Consider the following 25,334-nt stretch of genomic DNA (forward strand, 5'->3'; position numbering starts at 1 on the left):
ATAAATTATAAACCTCGTCATTTTGCAACGCTGTGGAATTCTTTAGTCAAGCTGGACCCTGGGTAACTACTGTTACATGACAGCATGATGTCATATGGTATGGAATATCCCTTTGGCCACTTTGGGTTAGCTGTCCTGGCTGTGTCCTCTCCCAGCTCCTTGTGCCCCTCCAGCCTTCGTGCTGGCAGGGCATGAGAACCTGAAAAATCCTGGACTTAGTTGTTGCTGAGCAGTGTTTATGCTAAAAACATCCGTGTGTTATCAACATTGTTCTCACACTAAATCCAAAACACAGCACTGTACCAGCTACTAGGAAGAAAATTAACTCTATCCCAGCCGAAACCAGGACAGCATGTCAAAATAATTACTCATGATGAAGCAGTGTCTTTCATTGTGGTCATAGATTGCTATTTCTTTCTGAAAACGAGAAGTAAAATAAAAGATTTTGTTTGATAGGCTGCACAGCTTTCAGGTTGCTCATTCGGACACTCCAGTTGATAACCCATCGGTACAAAGTGGAAGCCATCCATCAGAGTAATTAATCATGTTAATTTCTATTATTGCATATAATACTAAGTGTTAAATTAAAAACTCTTAGTGATGTTTAGAAAATGAGTGCCTAGTCAGGCTCTACTCTCCTCTGAAAACTACGCTTTTGTGGTTCATTATGTTTGGATGTTGTACAGAAAACCTGAAATAAGGGTTTCCTTATTTCCCTAATCTACAAGGGTAGATTGTCTCTTAAAAGATACAGTTATGTTTCCTTTTATGTCATGTGGCATTATTAGAGGAAAGTACAGATACTGTAGTTCTAATGTAGAGAAAAATGTATGGCCTTATCCTACATTTCTGTGCCCTTCACCCACCCACCGCACCCATCAAAAAAAGAGAGAGAGAAAAGGCTATAAAACTGTGTTGCTGTCTAAAGGAGTGCTGGTCCCAGGGCCACCAAGCTTCTCAGCTGGGCCACCCTGGGATCCAGTTTGTGAACCAGTAAACCTTGCATTCAGGATGAGTGAGATCGCACTTTTTCTGTCCTGATATTCTTGGTCCATGCAAGCAAAATACAAAGCCAAGATACTCATTTGGTGGCATGTGCTGCGCCACTGAGTGTGCCCTGAGAATATACCTGTGGCGTTCCCTATCTGTACGGACAGTGTGGTCTTGGAAGTGGTCCCCAAGTGTCCTCAGGAGAGCACAGACTTACCAGCTCAGCTTTTCCCTGAACAAAGTAAGGGTCAACTTGCTGTTACACTGGAAGAAAGGTGGAAGTATTACAGGCTTCCACTAACAAAAAAGTGCATATAAAATTCTCCTCGTGCACACCGAGCATAAGCTTGCTTTGTTTTTCATCCAAGAGCATCTTTAACTGTTGCACTATCTGCATTGTAGCCGTATTTGTACAGACGCTTGCTGATAGCTGAGCCTGACTGTTGCCTGCTCTCTTTGGTAGGTCAGCAAAACTGGAGCGGAGGGCGCTGTTCTCGATGAAGCTAAAAATATCAATAAGTCTTTGTCTGCTTTAGGCAATGTGATATCTGCCTTGGCAGAAGGAACTGTAAGTAATCCTATTTTGTGTTGTTGAAGAATGGCTTTTTATTTATCTGTTTCTTTGCCATGCGCATAAAAAAATAAGCTAAGATTTCAATTCAGAGAGAAGAAAATATTAGCTTTCCAACCACAAACCAGTGACACTTTTGCTATTCTGCTAAAGATAAGAAACTAATTCTGAGTGATTTCACTTGAGTGATGATCCAATCTTAGCACAATCAAAACAATTACTCTTCAGGATTGCATGCTTCAAGTCCATTAAACCTGTCATTGTTGACTCATGTTCTTTCTCATTACAATATCATTATTTAAAAAAATTGTTCTCGTCTCTTACTTGTATTTTGATTAGAAAACCCATGTTCCGTACCGAGACAGCAAAATGACCCGAATACTTCAGGATTCCCTTGGTGGGAACTGCAGAACCACCATCGTTATATGCTGTTCTCCTTCTGTGTTCAACGAAGCGGAAACAAAGTCGACCCTGATGTTTGGACAACGGTGAGTCCTACTCGGCATTAGGCTGGATGACACTCAGGCTCTTCCACACGTTCCGAGCCAGCCGTGCCGAGGGGAGCGAGATGAGGAGGCATTTTAAAATAGGGAGGTTATGGTTCCTGAAGTTGTTAAAAAATAGTACTGGAGAACTTGAGAAAGCTGTCTCTTCATTCCCTATGGTACCAGAAAAATAAATGTTAATGTTGGCCAGCAGCTGCACTACTTAAAAGCTCTGGTAGTTCTTCCTGCAGAAAGTACAAAGTGTTTTAGTAGTTCTTTGAAATTTTATGGGGAAGATAATGGTATTGGGCAGTTTTCTGTTGGCTAACTCAGTGGAAAACGTTCGGTTTTGCTTTATCTGATACTGCTCTTGATGCTTTTAAGATGTGTCTTCTCCTTGAATGGCATCTCGGAGATTATTGTTAGGGTTGTAAAAAAATATTTTTTAGCCATTAAGAAAGATGAAGAATGTGGACACAGTGAAATATTGACAACTTCGATAGATTACCATGAGAGCTCACAGACATTCTTATATGATTGAAGAATCTTAACAATTTAGGAACAAGTCCTCAGAAACAAGCAAGGATAAAATAAGTGCGGAAGGATTCAGAAAGAAAATTTCTCTTCCATATGTGTTCGTTGGCAATAGTCATATGAAATACATTTGGAAAGTTTGCAAAAATAGGTCAGGCTCATTATGTAATTACTGCTTTTGTTGTAATTGAGAACTCTTCTGATACTGTGGAAAATTACTCATTTTGTTTTATTTCTGTAATAGCAGGAAGAAAAAATATTAGCAAGTTATGATTGTTTGGAATAGAATTTATTTAACAGTTTGTACAATGCAATAAATTTGTCTTTGTCTGAAAATGGGTTGTTTTCCACCATGCATAATTTCTGCATCGAAGCCTGTACTGTTAAGGAGCATTTTCGATTAGAAAGTCAAATCATGTATAAAAAATTAATCTGGCAATCTTCTATTAATTCATTGCCCCATTTTTATCCTTTAATGTGAGCTTTCCTTAGATTTTCATGAGGGAAGATGATCCCTTTAGTGTATTCATATAAGAGTATGTAAAAGTGCAGGATGGGCAGTGCAGGACAAACAGCTGCAGTTGGGTGCCGTCCCCCTTGATGGAGAGCTGCGGATCAGCGCAGGTTAGGGCTGGGGGACGGTTCTGCAACACGCTCTCCATCTGGCATTAACTTGTCCTTGTCATCTGCTGCCAGGATTTGTGGAAGGTGGGGAGGGACCCACGTGCTGCAAGCCAGGTAGCTGCAAAAAGCACCGGTTCCTCTGATCTCTGCTTCCTATAGTGTGTGCTTCCTATAAGCTACTCACTTAAATAACAGCATGCAGGAAAAACTCCCCAAAGGGAGCTTCACAGGTTGCAGTAAGTTTTTGTGGAAAAGGACTATAAAAGGACGAAGTGGTCATTAACATAATCGGGTTAAGGGTTGCTATGCAGTTTTAATTTGCCATTGTATGATGAACACGAGTTTAAGTTATTGAAGATGTAAGCTTCTACTGAAATCCCATATACTACAATGTGTGTCACAGAAATTTTGAGTAAACGCAAATATTAAGATACAGTAATTCAATAAAGAGTGTTAACAAGGCTGAAGTATAATGAGCTGCAGTTTTTGTTGATGGTAAAAGTTTTAAGTGTTTTGGTGGTTCACAGTTTAAACCTCCCCACGTACAGTTTTCTGACTGCAGGTGATTTCAGACGAGTGTGAGCCCTTGCACCTCTGTAGACCTGAAGAGCAGTCCCAAAGGTCCTGCTAATTCATCCTGGATAAGGCTCCAGGGCAGTAACGCAGCCGCAAGGGGCATTTAATGTTGAATCGATGAGTAGGTACTCTGTTTAGGTTTCAGTCTGCTTGCTGTTATGCTGAACTCTCTGTCTGCAGGTATGGTTTGAAGTAAAAAGAAATGTAAGCAGTAAAATATAATAGTTCAGATTAAGGGGATTAAAAGGTAGTGTAGCTTTTTAAAAATGATTTTTGTTTTTTTAATCTAGATTAAAAGGGATTTACTTTTGCTCTGTAATGTGTAACGGTGCTCCAGGATCTCTGGGAAGTCGTATGCTTGGGTACTTGAGGAAGTGTGTGCAGAGGAAGTCCAGTTTCCATGTTATTTCAGTTTACATTTCTCTTGGTTTCATTTCTCTTTTCAGTAATCGGTAAAACTTGCCTTTCTGTTTGGGGCAAAATAATTTTCAAACCGACTCTGCACATCCTGGCTAGCAGAGCGTGGAGTGATGTGACGTGACTAAGGCTTTTCTAGGAAGAGGAACATTTTTAAGATGTTCCTTACTGAGGACTAGGATGTCAGCTGAAAGAACTGGGGAAAATAGCTAAATGCTTTGTGCGAGTGCTTGGTTGGGGTTTATTGTGGGGTTTTTCTTTGTTTGCTTAAAAGCTATGGAATTGGGCTGAAATAGGAGTTCCTTGTGGAGAGCATTTAATTGTAAGAAAGAAAATACAAGTAGGAGGACTGGTGATGCACTAGACCTGCAGAGCAGCACACATACTATACATACACCGTGGTGTTTGTCAGCGTTTTGGATAGGAATATTGCTGTCTATGGGAAGTGGTTTCTTTTACAGGCTCTTTCGTTGTGGTGTTTCATTTTTCAGATGTGACAGTATTAAGAACCTGAATAACATTAAAGGGAAGGTTTATGAGTCGTGGGTGATTACTGGTTCTTCCATTTTTCCTAGCAAAAAAGAATTATATCACCATTAAAATAGTGTCAGGAGTAAAATTCATCTTCAGAGGCCACTTGTACTAATCAACATGTGCGTGTGCTCCTCTGTTAGTAGTGAGGCGGTTTCTTCTCTTTCTGCTCCATCTTTTCTTGTGTTTTTCTATTATTTTTTATTTTAGTTGCCAGTAAGTACTTCATCCATCATTAGGATAATGCAGTCGATAAACTTTATGGTGTGGCATTTTTTTTCCCCAGTACAGTTAAATGAGTGGAAACTTGAGGCATGCTTTTGGCAGAGACAATATGTAAAAGCTAACCATTAGGCATTATTTTAAAAGTGTAGGGTTATTTTTAAACTATTTCTAAGGTAATCAAACTCCTGCTTGCCACATAGCGCAAATCACTGGAGCGCAGTTTGGAGTATGAGGCACAGATATGGGAGTGTTTTCTTGCTGACAAAACAAACTTTCAGGATTTTTAGTGATGGGCTGTATTTAAAGGATTCTGTAGAATCAGTAAGAGGAGCTGTGAAGAAAATAATTAAGATCATGTGCTCACCCCTAAGGAGAGTTAGCCAGTGCATCTATAGCCCATTCCCAGGCATAGTTTCTTGCATTGGTGTTTCAGCCTACGCTTTACAAACCGGTAGGAGATTTGTCTCTTATTCCTTTACTTAGTCTCTATTTTACTCAATAACACTGGAGTCATTTGGAGGGACTCAGTGTCTGAGCAGTGAAGAGCAAAGATCTGAAGCTTTCTTAATTCATACTGATTTGTTTGGTTTTTCTTTTTAAATGTGGATTTGCTAGAGTAGGTTCTGTGCATTTTTTTTCTGCTTGCTTTGCATTTTCTGGTGCAATTGTTTAGGTTTGGTTGGAGCTAAGCACTTTCACAATAATAAAGTGGTGGTGGTTGTTGTTAGAAGGGTTTAAATTTTGTGATGTTTTTGCCTAGAGAGGCAGTAACTCGTGAGCCTGCTTACAGTGGCACAGGCACGAGTTCAGGCTCCCTTCCCACTGAGAGCCTTCCTCAGCCCAGCAGTAACCCGGTTACCTGGTGGTGACCAGCAGTTCTCCTCCTTCCCTTCCTTCCACCCCCAAAAATGTATTTGAAAGCGCTGTTTGGCTTTCAAGAAGGATAAGTTTCCCTATCTCCGCTTCACTGCGGTGACATCCTTCACGCTGTGATGCTTGAAATGCGGCTGAGTTTTGTTGGTGGCCTTTAAGAGATGATTGTTAAAGGATGGGGCGAGCCCGTGGTCAGACGCTGGTGTGGGGTACTCTACGGTGGGTCTCAGGCCAGGAGAAGCTGCAGGGTGACAGCTTACCTAGCAGAGCAATAATGCTAGGACTTGGTTTTGTCCTTAATCCAAGAACAGTTTGCAGAGCTTCTCTCTTTGGAGGAATCTGAAGAGGCAGATCCGTGTCTGCTCCAGGTCACTGCCTGCTGGATTTTGATATGGAAAAATTTCTATTGAGGCTTCCAGGTAGTAATGGTACTGAGGGTTTGAGAGAAAATGGAATTGTGGCATTGCATTTTAGAAAAGAAATTGCAGATGTTTAGTAGTTTCCCTTTGTGTTATGGAAAAATTTCTGAATCCTTACTGCTGCTGTATTGAGATAAAAGTTGCAGAGCAGCTGACACCTGGTTTTGTTGCGCAGAGCTAAGACGATTAAGAACACGGTCTCTGTGAATCTGGAGCTGACCGCGGAGGAGTGGAAGAAAAAGTACGAGAAGGAGAAAGACAAAAACAAGAGTCTAAAGAATGTTATCCAGCACCTAGAGCTGGAACTGAACAGGTGGAGAAATGGTACGTACCAGAAAATGGGAACGGGTACATGTCTTTGTATTTTTAAGTTACGTATGTTTAAATCTTGCCTTAAATCGCAAGAGTCATACTAATTCTAAGCTCACCATTCAGAGTTGTAGCTCGCGCTTCATGATAATAACTGAAAGGTGAAGAAGCAAAAACCAGGGAAACCAGCAGCAGCCATTTACAGAAGGTACCATTTTAAAAGCCAAAACTAGCGTGATGGCAGATGTAGAGAATACAGGAAGGCATCAATAATTTTTAATAACATTAGTAATATTAATAAAGAAAAGTTAAAGAAAACCCAAACATAATGACATTTTACAAGAACTCTGCTCCTCAGGCATGAGAATCAGTTCCGTTATGCTTTAAGGTAACTAGATCTTGGGGTTTTTTTATAATTGAGTTTAACATTAGAATAATTAGTCCTTTAGTACAATGATTAGGAGTGTCATCTGATTAGAAGAATCACCACTTGTCTCCTTCTGTGGCTTCTCAGTGAAATTTATGTTGAGAACAGCCAATTTTCTGTTTAAAAACATAGGGAATTGCTGTTCAGGGTAGGTTGTAAGATCAAGTGTAGGATGGTAGAGGAGGAAGAATATTTTTATGCATACATCCAACTTAAAGAATATTTATTTAATGTGGAACGTGGACAAATAATTTTAGCAAACCATCCTTACTTTTAATTTTTTATTCCATGTATTTAAAAAAAAAAAAAATCAACCCCCAAACTTTAAACCAACAAACAGCCCCCCAACCCAAAGAAACCAACCCTGCATCCCCCTTGCACCCTGAAATCCCAACAAACCCCCAGCAGTAAAATACTGCTGCTTTGGAGTCATTTTTATTTTCTAAATTGTTTGTCATCCAGGTCCTACGTGTTGATGTGTCTCGCAGTTCAATAGTATGTAACTCTTGCAAACGTGAAGTATCTAAAGCGAGAACAAATCTGTGATTTACTTATTAGTCACAATCTGTCGTGCACAGTCAAGTCTGGTTTTGAACATCCTGGGTGAAATCACTACTTAAAAGATAATACCTTACCTTTATGGGTGCAAAAAATTGCTTCCCTCTTTCAGCTCCCTGTGCTGTTTACTTGCCTTTCAGATGAGATCGTTACCTAATGATTGCGCTCTGTGTCTTTCTCTGGAGACGTCAGCACAGGGAATATTTTCCTTATCAGCATAGCGCAATTGCTATGGAGACGGTCGGTCTGCTGTTGGTGTTGAAGAGTGCTGGGGATTTATAACCCGCTCATGTTCGGCATGTTTCATTCTGTTTGCTAAATGTGACAACTTTAATTTCCTTCCCGTTCTAGAAAGAGTTTTTTTAGAAACCCCTGTATAGATCCTTTCTATAGGCCATGTAAACAAGCCTTATAACATGCTGTCTCTATTGTTTTGTCTAAATATACACACCTCCTCATCCCCTCCGTCTGTCCTGCTTTTCTCATTGGCGTTACCCAGCAAGACATTCAATGCATTCAAAATACTATTGATTTCTTGTCTGACCTTCTGCAATAGCATCGTTTGGAAGGATATTCTGTCAAAGGAGGCTCTTTACAAATGAAAGTGTCACAGAAATTTCATCTTGAATATGAAATGCAAGATAGATGCATAAATATTCCATTGGTATAGCTTATTCTATAAATTTAGAAAATAATATACAGAATAAAATTGTAGCAGAAAATGGGTGTGCTGAGTTCTCACTGAAGCAGGATTTCAGCAGCCTTGTATCCAAGTGCACAATTTGGTCTGTGTTTTACAGGTAGGAGGTTGTTCTCGTCCAGTGAATGAAAATCTAGAGATTCATTTTGGGAGGCTCCTGATGGATTCCCCACAGCCTGAGGAGCGTTGCTGTGTGTGCAAGGTCCCATGGTCTGACCGAGCCCACCTTTCCTAGTCTGCTCCAGTGAAATGCAACAATGAAAAATCAATTTACATTTTTCTCATTAATAACATAAAATATCATCAAGCCATTAGCAATAGGGCCAAAAGTATTCTGAGTGAAGTACTTTTATAGCAGGTTATGGTGCTTAATTTTTTCAAGCTTAAAGCATGAAAAAGAGTAATTTGAAATCATCTTCTCCGTTAGTTGGTCATGCTCTTTCATGCCCTGTTTTGTTTTGCTTTGGGGCCTGAATTAGCCTGCCTTTTTGGTTTTTTTATATATTTGTCCTGTTTCCTTGTTTCCCTGCCAGTAAGATAAATAGTGCCTACGCTGTTTTGGCAAGAGGAATGGCTAGTAAAGCTTTATGGGACTAAAATATTGTAGCTTTTCACAGAAAAGGAAAAAACCTGTTTGTGCAGAAGGTTTGGATGTAACCTTCCCGCACCTCGAGCAACACGTGCAGCATTCAGTGGCTCACAGAGTCTCTCGCCAGACTCTAATGAGAGTAGATTCAATTTCTGGCATGAGCACCTTGCCTGTCCCTCTTCACTGAACTGCAGCAGGCTCGTAATTGCAATGCGCCGATGTTACCGAAGAAAATATTCCTCGGAGAAGATGATTTTGAAAGAAAATGTGTGGGGAGAACATCCTGTCTGGTATGCATAGGCAACATCTGAAAATTGGCGTGTGCGCTTTAATTTTAGACGCGACAAGGCAGAAGGTGAATATCATTTTAAATGCAGATGTCTTGCTTGTTGTCCTGATGCTCTAGCAGTTCATTATGGGGGAGGGAGAGTTGATAAGGCAGCTGGAAATCTGGAGAGGAAGAGACGTTTAATTGCCAGTAGGCTTTAGGCTGAAAGTCAGATTTTTTTCGTCCTTATTTACACTTCTGTTAATCCATGGAGCTAATCCCATCTAGAGAGGGCTTGAGTGAAAGAGGAGCCAGGAGTTCAGTGCTTTTAATGGCAGCCATTCGAACTGTTGCTGCATTTTGCGTGTTTGTGTTTCTGCCCGTGGAGGTCGTCTTTCTAACGAGGATGGCCATCCTTCCACACTTACTTTTGCCTGTCGTCTGTACGCATGGCAGTTGCCTGCCTTGCACAGCTGGATACAGCCCTTTGCTTTGCCGAGTCCCTCTCGGCAACTGTGAAGGACCATCCTAGGGTGTCCATGGTTTTGGGCAACCCTCTCTCTTGGATTGTAATGACGATGGATTGTGTGCCCGCAGGAGAAGCTGTGCCTGAAGATGAACAGATCAGCGCAAAGGATCAGAAGAACCTGGAGCCTTGTGATAATACCCCGATTATTGACAACATCACACCGGTTGTTGCCAGCATCTCGACAGAGGAGAAGCAGAAATACGATGAGGAGATTGCCAGTCTCTACAGACAGCTGGATGATAAGGTGTGAACATTTGGTTTGACTCCATTCCCTGCGTGTAAATGGAAACCTAAGCCAAAATGGGTGGGTGTCTCTCTGTATTTCTTGAGCACCATGAGCTGGAAAATGTCCCAAAGTTCAAAACACTGTCACTGCATAAAACCAGATCTTGTCCTGTCATGTCAGCTGGCTGCCTCTGTTCCCTCTGCAGATAGTGTTTGGGGGCATTCTCCATGAAACGGGAGCCAAGTTTGCCTTTAATTTTAAGGGCTCAGCACAGGCTTTTCAGCACTCCTTTTCTTCAGTGATTTTTGTAAAATCCCTCAGCAAACTATAACGTCATCTTGGAGTCACAAGAGAAAGAAAAAAAGGGAGACTGTATCTTAATATTTTTTATATATTTATTGTGTATTAGAATTTTAAGGAAAATATATAACCATCCCTTGGGTCTCTTTTGTTCATGTTGTTCTAGCTGTGAACACTGCCTGGAGTGCAGGTGGCTTTAGTTATTTATTTGCACAGCTTGAAATACATCATTGGCACTGCAAGCTATCAGCAATACATTTACTGAGCATTTGCCATTAATAGCTTGGGCTTGTGGGGGAAAAAAGGCATACTAAAACCATTAACCATTATGGATGAAAACGGCTTAAAAGGCTAGCTAGCAAAAGTTTTCAGGGTAGCTTTAATCACGAATCAAAACTTGATTTTAACTTTCGATTGTAATTAACAGGAAAATATCAGGAAAAAGCCCACTGTTTCCTTGTATGTTAATATTAAAGTTTGGCTGTTTCTGAATACTGAGAGAGGGAGTGGATAGTTGTGTTTAAGCCTTAACTCTGGTGCGCATGAGGTCTCTCTGCACAGTCTGGTTGCTCAGAGCAGTATATTGATGGCATTCAAAATAACAGTTAAAGTCTTTAAGAAATTACGGCTTTTCTGTGATGGAGAATACATTCCTGGTAGCAGTCTATAGCTTTTATGTATTGGTTAGAAAAAGAAAAAAAAGGCAGTCATTCTTTCACTTTCAATGGGCTTTGCTACTTTTGATGAGGGAATTATTCTTGAGGGAACGGGCCGCACGTTTGAGTTTTACCCTAGAAAACATGGGAAGCATAATTTGGTGCATTACTGCAGTACTATAGGAAATGAGAAGGTATTTGATCCCCAAAACAAAACCAAAATATCGCCATTTATAACTTGTTACAGTGTAGACCATTCTTATGTCATATCTGGGACTATTTAACATTAGCAAATGATTCAATAGATTCTACTTGATAGCTGTGTTTGCTATCAGAAATCAATCTGTTAGCATGCTTGTCAGTGAAACACAAAATATCAATTGACCCCGATCGGGTAAAAAGGAACCGTTTGTCTTTGGTGTGTTCCTTTAGAGAAGGATATCCGTCACAAGGACAGAGATGGACTTGGTCAGGGGCTGTGCTTGGTGTGCCTCCTGTGGCGTTTTGGAGGAAGGACTCGTACAGTGGAGTCCATCATCATTTCTCTTCTGTATTTAAGATCAGTTCCTACCCATGAGGACGATGTCTTAACAAGGAAGTTGAAATGCCAGTAAAATTGGATGCCTGGCTGTGCGTTACCTGGCAGTATGTTCTTCAAGGGCTGTGACGGAGTAGGAAAATACGAATTCTGCAGTCGAGGGGTCCAAGTTCTGTGTTGTGGTTTGAGCTTCCTCTTTCATTAATGCAGTTCAGAGCTAGCTGTAAGTTGTAGTTGGTTAATAAATCTGTCTCTAATGATCTCTCCTCAGCTGAAATTTGGGGACAGAGGGAGAGGGAGAGAGGGTGCGTATGTATTTGTACCTCTATAAAACATCACATATGTTGGCAAAGTCTCCTGCAAGTTATAAGGTGCAACTCTGACCACATCAGTGTCTTGTTTACCATCAGGGACACCTCTGCTTAGGTATACACTAGAGACAACTGCGTGTATGCATTGCTTTTACTATGTAGCTCTGTGTACGTATATTTTTCTCTCCTCTCATACCACTCAAACGTGCACAAGGTTTGCTATGGCATTATTCTTCTTTCTTTTCTAGAAAGGGGAAATAAAAGTGACCAAACGAGAACTGTGAAAAGAAACTAAAAATCTCCAACCCTATTTCATTGCAGGATGATGAAATCAACCAGCAGAGCCAGTTGGCTGAAAAACTAAAGCAACAAATGTTGGATCAAGAGGAGGTAAAAGCCTAAAAAACCAACCAAACAACAACAACAAAAAAACCCAAATGAAAAACCCCTTACATTTTGCTTATGAGCCCCCCTTGTTTAGTGATTCTGTCACAGTTGTTGTTGTTGTTGTTGTTCATATTAACTGGCTAAAATTCAATAGGTAAGAGAAACCTGTGTGACAGCTAGGTTTAAACTTCAAATTTCATAATGTCCTCAGAAAATCATTAAGCCTTGATAACTCCGTATAATAGCATACCGTCCTGCTGGGGAGTGATGCTGGAGATACCAAGGTAGGAGCATGGCCAGTATTTTTCACTTAAAACGTGTTTTCCAGTATGTCTGTACCCTTTTGGGTATCCAGACACTACGGACTGCAGGTAGTTACAGATTTCCTAGTTTGACAGTATAAAAATTACTCCTGGCAATAAATTACTGATGTTCATTATTTTGGTAATTAGAGACAGTACTGAGAGAAATCTGTGAGACTGAAAAATTGATTATTGGTGCTGCCACAGATTTGCTTTAAAATCTTGGATTGCTCACTTCAAACATTTTATTTCATCGTTTCTGTCTGTAAAATGAATGTTTGTTGTTTTTAAGATGGGGAATATGATCACTAAACTTACAGTCAAGTCATTTCCTTATCTATCATTTGTTTATGAGAGGTTTTGAAGATGCAAAATCTGGTGATAACACCAAATCACAAAGTTCCCCAAATGTTGCTGTGATATTTCTGAGAAGATGGTTTTATGCTGGTTTTCAAACTGCGGGAAACTGGAGAAGAACCATTCAGACCAAGAATATAATCCTGGTGTGGGAGTTCACCCATCATTAGTGTTCCGAAACGTTGGTCTCTCTTTGCACGAAACACTGCCGTGATTCTCTAGGAGCGTGCCTCTCCCAGCTGCCCGAGCCACTTCAGTTGGAGTACAGCATTATGCTGGCTGGTTTTTTTGGGTGTGAAACTTCTCTTGTAACTGAAAAATTATTCTGTCCATGTCTCAATCCTTATCCGAGCCCTCAGAAAGGGTTTCCAAGGTTTAACTCCTTAACAGGGAGAGAACAACATAGGAAAATGTCTGTTACTCATCACTCATGACTTAGTTGCCACCTTTGGGGACTTATCCTCACTGCAGGAATTACCAGCTTTATTTTACTCCATGATTAAGCTCTTCATTCGCTTGCCACAACTTCCTTTTGATTACTCTGTATTGCGTGCTACCCATGTCTGTTACAAATGTAACAGAATTCTGTGCATTCTCAGCAACATTATTTTCTGATGTGTGTTATTTATGCCATCTCACTTCTCCCATCTTTTTTACATCAGTGTTCTCATCTAGAGCTTATTTTTCCCTCACGGTTTTTCTTGTGTCTTATTTTTTGGGTGATATGCATTCCTTTCTTTGTGTTAGATATTTGGGAGCATGCTGTACACTGGCTTATTCCCCACCCTCTTTGTGTTCCGTAATCAATATTACAGCTGGAGGATGAATCAAGTTTTCAGTGGCCTCTAATCCTTGCCTTACAGACCACTTTTTCCCCTTTTTTGCAGATGTTCTAGTCTAGCTTTGCTGACTTACTGAAATCTCTGCAGCTGGTGTTGCACTGGTTGTTCAAAAGGTTTAGCTGGTTCACCTGATAAGCTTGTCTATCTCTTACCTTTGGAAGCTAATGCGATATTTTCGTTTTCTTCTTTAAGGGAATTGAATTAATTTTTCAAGGTTTCGTCTTCCATACGTAAGCTTCACTTGCGGTGCGGGAGCGATGTACCTGTTCTCTCTTAGAGCTGTGATTAGCTCTGTGATATATTAGCTGCAGAGCAGCTGCCTCACTCTGCTTCCCCCTAATTAACCAGAGTACTTTTTTCTGCTTGATTAAGCTAGCAGGTTAATTATAAATCTAAGGCCTGCCGCAGATGGTATTGTGCTGATACTGGTATCTTTTGGTACCTTTTCACCACTGGCTGTTTCTTAGGGTGTGTGTTTTGGGGGGGATTCTGAGTCTTCCACCCTTGCATCTCACGTGCTGCGAACAGATCTGCGAAGTGCTGCAGCCATCGTCTCCTTCCCTTTGTTTACGACTGATCGGTATAATGTGTTATTAATAGCCTTTTAAAATCTTGGTATATTTTTCCACATTATATCAACAAGAATCTTCTGGGGAGCTGTGTTTATGCTCTAGGTGATATATAACACTTCCCTTTACTTGAAGTCACAGTAATATTCACATAGAAAATTTCTTAAGTAAATGTAAATAATAGTTCCATCTGTGTTTAGTAGAAAGATTATTTTAAGCTATTTTGTTGTTTAAATATTTACATGCCATCTGGCTTTGGCAATTCAGTGGGTTTTTCCGTAACGTGAGTGCACTTCTGAGGCTGCAGCATTACCAGCGAGATAAATTTCCCTTACATCTGAATCCTCTCTTCGCCACTTTGGGCACATGCCAGTGTCTGAAGCTGTCTGGTTGGTTTCCTATTTTCCATTAGCACTCTGAGCCAAAAAAAGCGATGTCTTCTCTGACATTCTCCTTTTAGGTGGTCTGCTTTAGAGAGATGTTTCTGTTTTGCTTGGGGTCTCACACTCAACTTCTTCATGGCACTTCAGTAGTGCAGATTTTGTTTTACTGTCCAAGAAAGCTGCAGTACAGTAATATTATACTAATCCGTACCTAGGAAGGCTTGGAAATAAGTGAGTTCTGTGAATGAATGTCCAAACTTTGCTGTTAGGATGAGCATGAATGCCTTCCTGTATCTCATGCACTAGTTTTATATGTTATTGTCTATATTTTATGGTTTTATGCAATGTTAAGTCCTGATTTTGTTGTTATTCTCAAAAGTACAATATTAACAATAAATGTTAGGTGGCACCTTTTATTTATTTTCACGTCATTCTGCAGTATATGACTGCTGTTGAGTCTGGTTTTGTGCTAAGAACCCGATAGCTGAATTTTCGAGACCTTAATATCTGAATGAAGATGGAGTGATGCAAGGGCAAGGGAGAGGACCGTGCAACTGACCTCTTATGATCTGCGCTGTCACTGAAACTTCAGCATCTCTCTTAGTAGCATGCAAAGAGTAAATTTAATACGTTTTACAAATTGGAAATACTCACTAGTATGTGTGAAGTCTGTATTTTCTTCTTTAGTTAATATTTTGCCTCAGCAAATAGGAGCAACTAATCTGTCTTCAGCATCATGCTTCAGATGATAACAAGAATAATCATCGTAGGTTTGCTAATCAAAATACTTCTCTAATGCCACAAGATCTTTGAGACTGCCTCAGAGAGCCCTTTTACTTGGTTCAGTTCAAAGCTGTGAGTCTGTGTTTAGATGTTTTATTTTGTGGTATTTTTTGGTCCTAGCAGCAGCATTGGATTGAGGGCAGCAAAATTATTTGGAGCTATGATACTGTTTAAAATAAGTTTCTCTGCCTCAGTCTTGTGTCATAATAGGATTTGATTAAGATTTTTCTTTTCATTGAAGTTCAGAGCCTTTTTTGCTTCCTTCAAATACATTTATGCTGAAACTGATGCTGTTTCTGGTAGAGTAGCAGGATTTCTTCTCTCCTGCTTTCTCTCTCTTGCACACATGCTTGCGTGCTCACGCTTTTTTTCTCTCTTTGTCTGTTTTTGCCCTTTTCAATGTTGTCTTTTGAATGAGTTCTTGGGTGACTTAACGCTTCTGTGATATCTGGTTTCCAGCTTTTGGCCTCCACTAGGAGAGATTATGAGAAGATTCAAGAGGAGCTGACCCGTCTTCAGATTGAGAACGAAGCGGCAAAGATGAAGTGAAAGAGGTCCTTCAAGCCCTGGAAGAATTAGCTGTCAATTATGACCAGAAATCCCAAGAAGTGGAAGACAAAACAAGGGCCAACGAGCAGCTGGCTGATGAGCTGGCACAGAAGAGTGTAAGAGCAAGCCGTTTATAGTACTGGTTCCCTCCTCACCCCCGAACTCTGCACCTCCCCTAAAGATTTCCGCAGGGGTTCCCAGATAACTGCTAGCCTGTGCCATTTCAGGAATCTTTCAGATACTGCTGCCAAGTATGTTATTACGTAGCTTAAAAATTGGAGTAGCAGGGAAGCTGTTAAAAGATCCTCATTTGCTGATGCTACCCTCTCTCTTCTATCTTAATTAAACAATAAGGTAATTCAGAAACTGCTCTGTGGAAGCTGATGGCAGATTGTGGCTCTCTTGCAACCTCTGTATTTTGCACACCATAGCGGCAACTGAACTGAATGTGAGAACTGGCCGTTCTGTGTTTTGGGTATTTAAAACCTGTATTATGCCAAGAAAGATGTGAAAATCTGCTTTATGCAAATTGCAACATTTTGTGTTTCTCTGGACTCTGTGCTGTGGAGCGGGATTTTATATAGAGTCAGGGGATCTCAAGGAAGGAATAAAAAAAAAAATCAGCTTTTTCAGCTGATGTGTACTGATCTTAAGGAAAAAATCTGATCTGAGAAAAATCAAGATTGGCTTACTAGCTTAATACATCCCTGTTCCTTAATGCATTACACAAACTGAGGAAGCTATTGTTAACAGGTCTGTTTTCATGGAAGACTTCATTATCCACTTCAGTAAAACAGATTACTATGAAATCCATTTGAAAAAATTGAGTTTTATATCCTTCTATACCTGTTTCTCTGTGATTAACCTTCTTTGACATGCTTTATGCAAATAAGTTTCTTACCGGATTTACTACCTTTAATAGATCTAAAGAAGCCTTGTTAGCAAGTGAGTTGTGAAAGTGGATTACGGCAAGGTGGAATTGCACGCGTCAGTACATTGAGCCAGTAGGCATGTTCAGGAAAATACAAGACTTATATGTCCGTGTAGCCTAGATATCACAGAAGAACTGATGCCCAGTGTGCGGAGGGGAGGGTAACTTTTGCTTTTAAACCTTTTCAGAGTGCCCTGACAGCGACCCAGAGGGAGCTGGGCCAGTTGCAGGAGCTCAGTAACCATCAGAAGAAGAGAGCTACAGAAATCTTGAACTTGCTGCTTAAGGACCTGGGAGAGATTGGAGGAATCATTGGTACTAACGATGTTAAAACAGTAAGTTGGCTATCTTTATTGCTTGCCCCCCACACCTCCTGCAATATAAAAATACTTGACGTGGAATATGGGTGATACAGCAGTCCCTCTCCCAGGACACTGCCGTTTAAATCCTGGCTAGATCACAGAGTAAAATACTGAAGAGATCTTTGTCTGGGTCAGAGATGGTCAGTGTCTGTGCACACAATTACTGCTTTTCTTCCCAGCTCAGTGTTTTGGGCCAGACTAACGCAGCCCATCTGTGTGTTGATGCATTTATTAATGGGGGGCACTGAGTTCCCCCCAAAACAATACACATGTAGCCCTACTCCTTCGTTAGCTGGCATGACCCAGTATTCCCAGAATCTGAAGAATCTTTATTGGTGAGATTTGGCTTCTAGGTGGCTACCTTTTTGTTTGAAGTTTGTCCTAAAACTGTTGTGTAGCTGAAGGTGAACAGTTCTCAAAGCCAGAGGTCTGTACTGACGGCTGTCCAGGGCACCCGAATGAAAAGATCTGCGCGGAAATTGTGCTTTCTGCATTCTGGTGTTTATTACCTTTCAAGAGTGGCTGGCTCCATCAAAGAGCCCATGCTTTCGTGTGTGTTTCTGAACACAAGATGCTTTAAAATTTCTGATTTCCAGCACTGGTAAATTTATGCTAGGTACCACATAAATAGTTACATGACAGTAAGACCAGCTTAACTTTTGTATGTTGACTAATGACCTTTATGGAGGAAAAATTGCAGAGGATCATTTTCCTCTAAAGTAAGAAGGTAAGAATGGAAGCGAAGGTGGTTGAAGCAGCAGAAACCTTGGTATCTGAACGTGCCTGGAGATGGTGCAGATTTTGGCCAGCTTTGCTTTGAAATTTGCCTTCTGTCTGGCTCTTGGGTTTACAGATACGGTAGAGGAGGTAGCTACTTACTTTGTCACACTTCTCTTGTTGTAGATCAGCAAAATGCTAAGTCTCAGAGAAGATATTTGTATGGTCATTGCTAAATGGCACATCTCTGATGGAAACTTTTCACGGCCTGGAAAATATTCCTGGTGATGTTAATGCCATTTTATGTGTCCATTTAAAACCACGTGAAACAGAGTGATTGCTAAAGCTGGATAAGAAATTAATTAACTTTCAAGATGTGTGTAAATTCCTTGCAATGCACTCCGTTTTCTTGCTTTTAGTTCACTTCTCAGTTTTTGAGCAATGAACTTACCTGAACATTCAAAGCTAAAAGTGAGTATGTGTGGCTGGAGTGCTTTGAGTTGACTCTGAGGGTTGTTGATGTCCTGCTAAAGCCCCCTTAGATCAACAGATGCTCCAGCCCGCTCTTACTGCAGAGGACACAATCCCTGTTGTCTGATGTGGTTATGCAGATGCCAGGACCACAAGACCAGACTTTGCTAGATGTTACAGCAACCTCTGGTGGCCGTTGTAATAGGAGCTATAAGAGGAAATCTTTGAAAATGGAGGCAGAGGCTGTTTGATACAAATTTTTATAGTAACTAAGATGTCAGCATTTTACAGGACAGCTGTCAGTGTAAATAAGGCCAGATTGAGAAGCCTTTAGAAGAATAATTTCCAATTTGTTGGCAATTAGCTTCTTCTCAAAGTGTGTCTAATTTCAAGCCAGACTGAGAGTTTTGGAAGCAGTCACGTTTTTTAGGCTGTTGGGAGGAGATACAGCGCATGTTACCTTCCCCTTGGCGGTGCTGGGAAAGAGGCGAAAAGCAGATGAAGTTGGTAGCCATATGCTCGCTCAAGGAGAACCTTCACAGCTCATCAGTGGGTTGCATGAATTAAGTAGTTGAAGAAAAATCATGAAGAGAAAGACATACAAATAAAAGGCACCACATTAAACCAGGGAAGGAAATGATGTATAAATAGAATGATACTAATATTTAGAGGAGAGAGTGATTACTTTTCTCTTGCCAGGTGAGATTTCCAGACCCATGTCTGTCTTAGAGCTCCTTATTGAAGAAGCACAGTCTTTCAAGAGGAGACTTAAAAGGAGTACTTTGAAAATGCTCCTCAGCTTTTAGCAGTTTGAAAGAAGGAAAATTTCCTGTGCTGGTGACACAGGAAGGTTTCTCCAAAATATGCTCTTGCCATGATGGCAGGCTTGATTACTTTAGATGTTGAACTACTAAACTGATGAAGCACACTGTGAGCGCAAGCCTTAATTTCTCACTTTTGAGGCTTATCAGTGAAGACTGTAAGAAACAGAGTGGTATAGCATGTTTAAGGGTGACCTGAAGGTCTGTGGGTACTCCTTGAGGTCTGCTGTGCTTTCACAGATGCTTCCTAGCTCTAGACAAGAGTTTCACAGCAGGAAGACTGCTTTGCGTTGACTTACCTGTAAGAACCACACCTTCAAGATTGCAATCTTCTATGTGTTTAGTTAGCAGATGTGAATGGGGTGATTGAGGAGGAGTTCACCATGGCACGGCTTTACATCAGCAAGATGAAGTCTGAGGTGAAGTCTCTGGTGAACCGTAGCAAGCAGTTGGAGAGCGCCCAGATAGACTCCAACAGGAAGATGAACGCCAGCGAGAGGGAGCTTGCAGCTTGCCAGCTCCTCATTTCACAAGTACGTTTGTTCCTTCCTTGTCCCTTTGCAGCAGAGTGTGATGACTTTCTCAGCCTCCCTCCTCGTGACATGTGTGTGCTAGGAGCGAGAAACGAGACGGGAGCGGAGTGGTGTTTCTCTTGTCTGTTTTGTTGTTTTTTCTCTCTTCTCCCATTCCTCCCTCTCAACGTTTTTCAGCACATTCTGTGGCAAGATCGTGTCCTGCTGTAGATCTCAGAATATGTTCTATGGCATAATACTGAAAATCCTTCTTGGAGTGATATCCTCAGCATGAATTTGTATCTTGTACCTTCACTTTAAAAGCATCCTGAGAAAGGAAGCAGTGATTGTGTGGTTCACTAGCAAAACATTCAGAGAGCCCCCCTGTATCTGGTCTGTTAGTATGCTACCAAGATAACTAGGCAGCAATATATAAAATAATACATTGTGGAAAACATTACTATATAAGATAGAAACCCAGACGGTAGGAGGGCTTCACAGTGGGTGGCAGTTACAAGCAGTGATGCTTGCTGCAGCCTACCGCAGGAGAGGGGGCTAACTGCTTTGACATGCTCAAGTGCTTTGAAGTGGACATGTGAAGAGGAGGAGACGATACAGTTTACTGTATTTCATTTGCTACCAGTTAGTCTGAGAAAACCTGGAGCCAAGGATGGCCTCTTGTCCTGCAGCAGAATGTCTTTATTAAGTCCTACTTAATAAAGCTGTAGCTGGAAGCATGCTTCCAGTACTGTTTCTTAGTATTACAGGGAGGCTGGAGTCCTGAGGGTATCGGCTGTCCAAAAATGTTAAGTAAAAACTATACTTTTCATCCTGTCTTAAAGTAGGCCCTGGGCTGGCATGGCCACTGAAGGGAGTCATCCTGCCAACCTGTGCTGCTCCCTTTCCTTGGGAACTTGCATTAGTAAAGGAGATTAAGGCTTGACTCACAAAGTAGCTGTATGCATGCTTCTGCTGGCAGGAGAGGAGCAGGAACACAGAGTGGGGAATAAAGGTCTCAGCAGCAGGCGGTGGGACAGCCTCTGTCAGCCCTGGTGTTGGCTTCCACTGACCCAGTGAAGGAGTGAGCGGAAGGCAGCCCGGCTGCCTCTGTGGGGTTGGTGTTTGTCCTCCTACACTGTAGTCACACTGGAATCACAGAGAGCTTCAACGCTCAGAGCTTGTCACAAGCATGACCAAACTGTTGTCTTCAGTACCTATTTACAGAGACTGGAGGTTTAGGATTTGAGAGATTTATCCAAGTACTGTATGTTCACATGGCGAAGAAACCAAGCAGAAGTACTCTTAAGCAGGTGATCGCCTTGCCTTGGCATTTTGGAGGTTCTACATCTAAGTGCATATTGAGGCCTGTCTGTGTTTAAAACTGGGAAGAAGCCAGGTCTTGTTATGCTCAAAATCTTGTTAATGGGCAAATGCGCCTTATCTATAAAGCCACCAAGTAAAAGAAAAGATAAGAAAAGCTGCAAGGCAGGTCAGGAAGAGCTCGGAGAGATCAAGGTTGGCAAGCTTCAGTTCCGAGGCCTTGCAAACTCAGTCCAAAGCTAGTGGCCTGTTACTACTAATGGCAATGCCGTATCACAGGGCTACACAGTTATGGTGTTAAGCTGATCCGTAAAATGGTGCATCTCCACTGCGTGCCATACCAAGAGTCTCCATTTTGGGGCCAGAACACTTGGAGCCGAGCTGGGAGTTGGCCAAATTTCTTGTCAGGTTTAGGAATCTATAGGAGGACTTACTGCCCAAAGCATGCAACTCGGGCGTGCGCCCTTCCCTTCTGGGAGACCTCGGTGCCAGGAGGGTCTGAACTATTTTAGTTCCTGCTAAGGATTACTCCTCCCTAAGTCTGATCTCTACAGTAGCACCAACCCAGAGGTCTCAACCCCTCTCTGCCGAGGTGAACTTTAAGAACAGTGAAGCGCAAGTGCTTCAGTGGCCTTATTAATAGGATGTAATAATGCCCAGACAGTATCTTAATTTTATCCGCAGATTAGAAAATTTTAATTCAAGTTTTGATGTTTTCACTACGATCTTCACTATTTTCTATTTGAACATAAGCCCTTCTAGTTCAAAAGGATGTTAGCAAGAAAGAAATCATCAGGATAGCTGGGGAAAGTCGATCGGAGCTTCTGCAGGTTGAAGCATCCAGGAAGCCACCTCGGAAGCCCGGTGTTCAGCTGGTTTTAGAAAGCTGCTGCTGTTTGTTTAACACCAATTTGTGAGCTTCCAGTGATGTTTTGGAATTACTACCTGCGCTGTTCAGTATAGGTCTTGGGCTACTAAGTGTGACCTTTAAAAATGCAGTCTGTTTTGATCTGTTAGCTCCTTCTCAGATCTTTCGCTGTATTTTCTCCTAGTTATCAGCTCTGGATGTGGAGAGCTTTCTATTTTTCCTCCTTTATGTAGGACAGTACCTGAATTCCTAGGTAACAAGCTGTGCTACTCACATCTCATTGCTGTTCCCCTTGTCTTTAAAGCATGAAGCAAAGATCAAGTCCCTTACAGACTACATGCAAAATATGGAGCAGAAGAGAAGGCAGCTGGAAGAGTCACAGGACTCTCTCAATGAGGAACTTGCCAAGTTACGTGCTCAAGGTACAACATTGGGTCTTGTGGTCATCATTTCTTTTACCAGCTATATCTTAGAAAATTCAGTATTGGCTGAAGTATCGTATGTACAGTAGTCCTACAACATTCTATTGTCTGCTTAGTATTTTGCGGTGAAGACATAAAATTGTGATTCAGAATATTTAACGCATTGCGCTTCCTTGTAGTACATTACACTTCAGATAAAAGCAGAATTATCCCCTTTAGTCTAGTCCATTCACAAAATACAGAGAAATTTAATTTTTTAAAAGAATCAAAAACTTTATGACAAGCTTCGCCTTGTGCTTTAATGATGTGAGAAATAAAAAAAAAAAAAAACCACAAATACTTTAGCCAAACAGCACCAATCAATCTTGCTAAATCTCTATTCTGTAAAATTCTTGGATATCTGTCTAATTTCAGTTGTATCTCTGGCAAATGCCCTGCCCCATTCAAAAGGAAGCTGCTTCCCTTAGGGTCAAGTAAAAGGTGTGTCTTTCCTAGCTCCTATGCAGGATCCAGCTGACTTCATTTTAAGAATTTTTGTTTTTTCCCCTTCTAATTTAATGTGCAAAGTGTGTATCAAAAGCAGTTCTTGTAGCATTGCGAAGCTCCTAGTTTCTGTAAAAAGAAACCAGGACGTAGTAGCCTTAACATTATTCTGGATTTCTGCACAAGGGATCTTCTCTGACTCTGGGAGCAGCAGGTGGTGACAAGACTTTTTTTTTTTTTTTAACTTCTCCTGCATTTTTAGAATAGAATTTTTATACCATCTCCTGATCTTCCTACCCCACTCATAAGAAATGACCTGCTTCTGGAGGCACCGTTTCCCAGCAGAAAGTGAAAGGGGACAAGGAGGACTGCAATAAGTAGGGTTATAAGGAGACAAGGGTAGCCTGAAAAGGTGCTGGGTGGGCTGAAAACAGTGTGGCCTGTTAGTAAAGGAAAAGGGGGTTTGGGCAGCGTGCTCACAGCTTGGGTACTGCAAACCATGGCTGTTTCTGCCCCCCAAAGCTGTCTCCCTGATCCTGCTGCCCCCTGCAAAAACAGGAACTGTGGTTTTTTTTAAATAGCTGGACATAGCATGTCCTGGAACTGTGCAGTTAATTCTCAACTGTCTTCAATTTTAAACAGAAAAAATGCACGAAGTCAGTTTCAAGGATAAGGAGAAGGAGCATCTGACCCGGCTTCAGGACGCAGAGGAGATGAAGGTAGTATGGCGTGCTGCAATTTTAGAGGGCATTTCTCAGTGAGATCGTTCGTTAAGCTGATAATTAGGGTGTAATTTTGTCTTCCTGTACACGTTGCGTGCTTTTAGAAAACACTTCCAGCCTCTGTCAGAATTGCCAGCCTCTGTTAGAAAACCTGACCTCGTGTAATTGAGCGACCTTCGCAATGTGAAATTAGAGAACTTGCTAATATTGAGGTGGTTGACCAGATGATGGAAAAAAGTAAGTTATGGTCTGAATATCTGAGGTGAGCATGTCTTCTGAGACCAGTTTGTAAGCTGAGCCAACTTCAAAGAGTAAAGAGGTTCAGTGGACTGTGTTTGCTGAATTGGAGATGCCTGGGTTCCTCAAATCACACGAACGGAGAACCAAAATACAAGACCCAGTATATTGCGTCCATAGTTGAGAACAATTTTATTATATATGATTGAAAAATGCTATTGATTCACCTCTATGTTGCTCTGATTTTTTTGCCAGTGAAACTCTGCTGAAAGTAAATTTGCTAAGTAGTGAATCAGGCTATTGAGGTTAATATAATTTAGGTACTAAAAAATTTGATAAAAAAGAGGCTGCTTTCCCAAATAATTTGGCAAGAATTCTGACTATCTCCTAGAAATAATGGTGAAATATAATCCCGTTTTCTGGTATTTTCTTCTTCCTTTGGAATGCAAAGAAATGTTAGGCAATAATGTGTGAGTTGTGTTTCTGATGGTGTTGCAAATTGTGGAAAAGGAAAAATACAATTTTACAAGGACAGTGATAGAGGTTTGTCAGCTGCAGAACTTTTACCTCCATTATAAAAAGTTGAAGTTATTAAAACAGTTGTACAGTTATTCCTTACAGTTGGAAGAAGAGAAGCTAATCTTATATTAACAATTTAAAGACATGCATTGAGTTTTTCTTACTACTTGAGGTAGTAATCTAATCCTAGATTTTAAATAACAGGGCTGTGGATAAACAATTTTCAGAGAGGGGGAGGGTGTTTCGGGTTTTACTTCTGTCACAGGTATAGCTGTACACATATTTTCTTGGTGAATAAACAGGTGAAATAATAGAGGACTGGTAAAAACAGTGTCATTCTTGGCACTTGATATGCTAAGACCCTGGCTTTCACATGCGGTAGCTTTTGCAAGAAAAGGAGTAGAAAATGGTGTACATCTGTTGCTAAAAACTGTCTGCATTAAATGCTTGGATGAGTAGATGCACAGGTTTGTAATCACAGAAGGATATACCAGGCAGATTCCTGAAGTAACCTGATTTGATAAGCTTCACTCAAATCCAGACAGATAGGTTGATTTAGCTGACACGTAAGAAGGAAGCTTAGCTGTGTGTTACTTGATTTCTGTTCCATGTATGGCTCTGGTTTTGGCACTCTGCAGAAGGCCCTGGAGCAGCAGATGGAGAGTCACAGGGAAGCCCACCAGAAGCAGCTGTCCAGGCTGAGGGATGAAATTGAAGAGAAGCAGAAAATAATCGATGAAATCAGAGAGTATGTTCCCTCGCTCCCTCACTTTCTCTGTTCCTGTCCTGTTCTGTGACGCTGTAGGGATGTTTTGGGGTTGGTTTTGTTAGTTTTGATTGATGTCTGTATATTTCGGTGTCTTACAGAAAGTAGTGTCCTTACATGCAACAAGCCAACCCTCTAATTATTTTGCAAGGTGGATTATAGTGCCAAATTCTTTATTGTGGAAATTTAACAAGTCCATAAAATTATAGAGAGGAAAAAGAAAGAATAATGTCACACCTGCAGGTCAGTAGGTAAGAGAAGCTTGGAGGAGAACAGATTTTAAAAGATAAAGGTTTTGAGGGCCTCTTATAGCAACTAGTTCTGCCACAGACTTTCTGAGCATCTGGGTGACTCG

At 41.0% G+C, this 25,334-nt stretch overlaps 1 protein-coding gene across 1 annotated transcript in view; it reads left to right on the forward strand.

Moving 5' to 3' along the window:
• Positions 1-25,334, forward strand: part of KIF5C (kinesin family member 5C) — an 86,640-nt gene that overhangs the window by 45,671 nt on the left and 15,635 nt on the right. The window contains 12 exon segments of the mRNA XM_050899854.1: positions 1,454-1,558; positions 1,901-2,049; positions 6,421-6,569; positions 9,694-9,869; positions 11,978-12,046; positions 15,739-15,811; positions 15,814-15,944; positions 16,948-17,094; positions 19,475-19,663; positions 22,135-22,252; positions 23,378-23,454; positions 24,852-24,961. Coding sequence (XP_050755811.1) covers positions 1,454-1,558; positions 1,901-2,049; positions 6,421-6,569; positions 9,694-9,869; positions 11,978-12,046; positions 15,739-15,811; positions 15,814-15,944; positions 16,948-17,094; positions 19,475-19,663; positions 22,135-22,252; positions 23,378-23,454; positions 24,852-24,961 — 1,493 coding nt within the window.

Source organism: Gymnogyps californianus, chromosome 7 (assembly GCF_018139145.2).
Source record: "Gymnogyps californianus isolate 813 chromosome 7, ASM1813914v2, whole genome shotgun sequence".
NCBI lineage: Eukaryota > Metazoa > Chordata > Aves > Accipitriformes > Cathartidae > Gymnogyps > Gymnogyps californianus.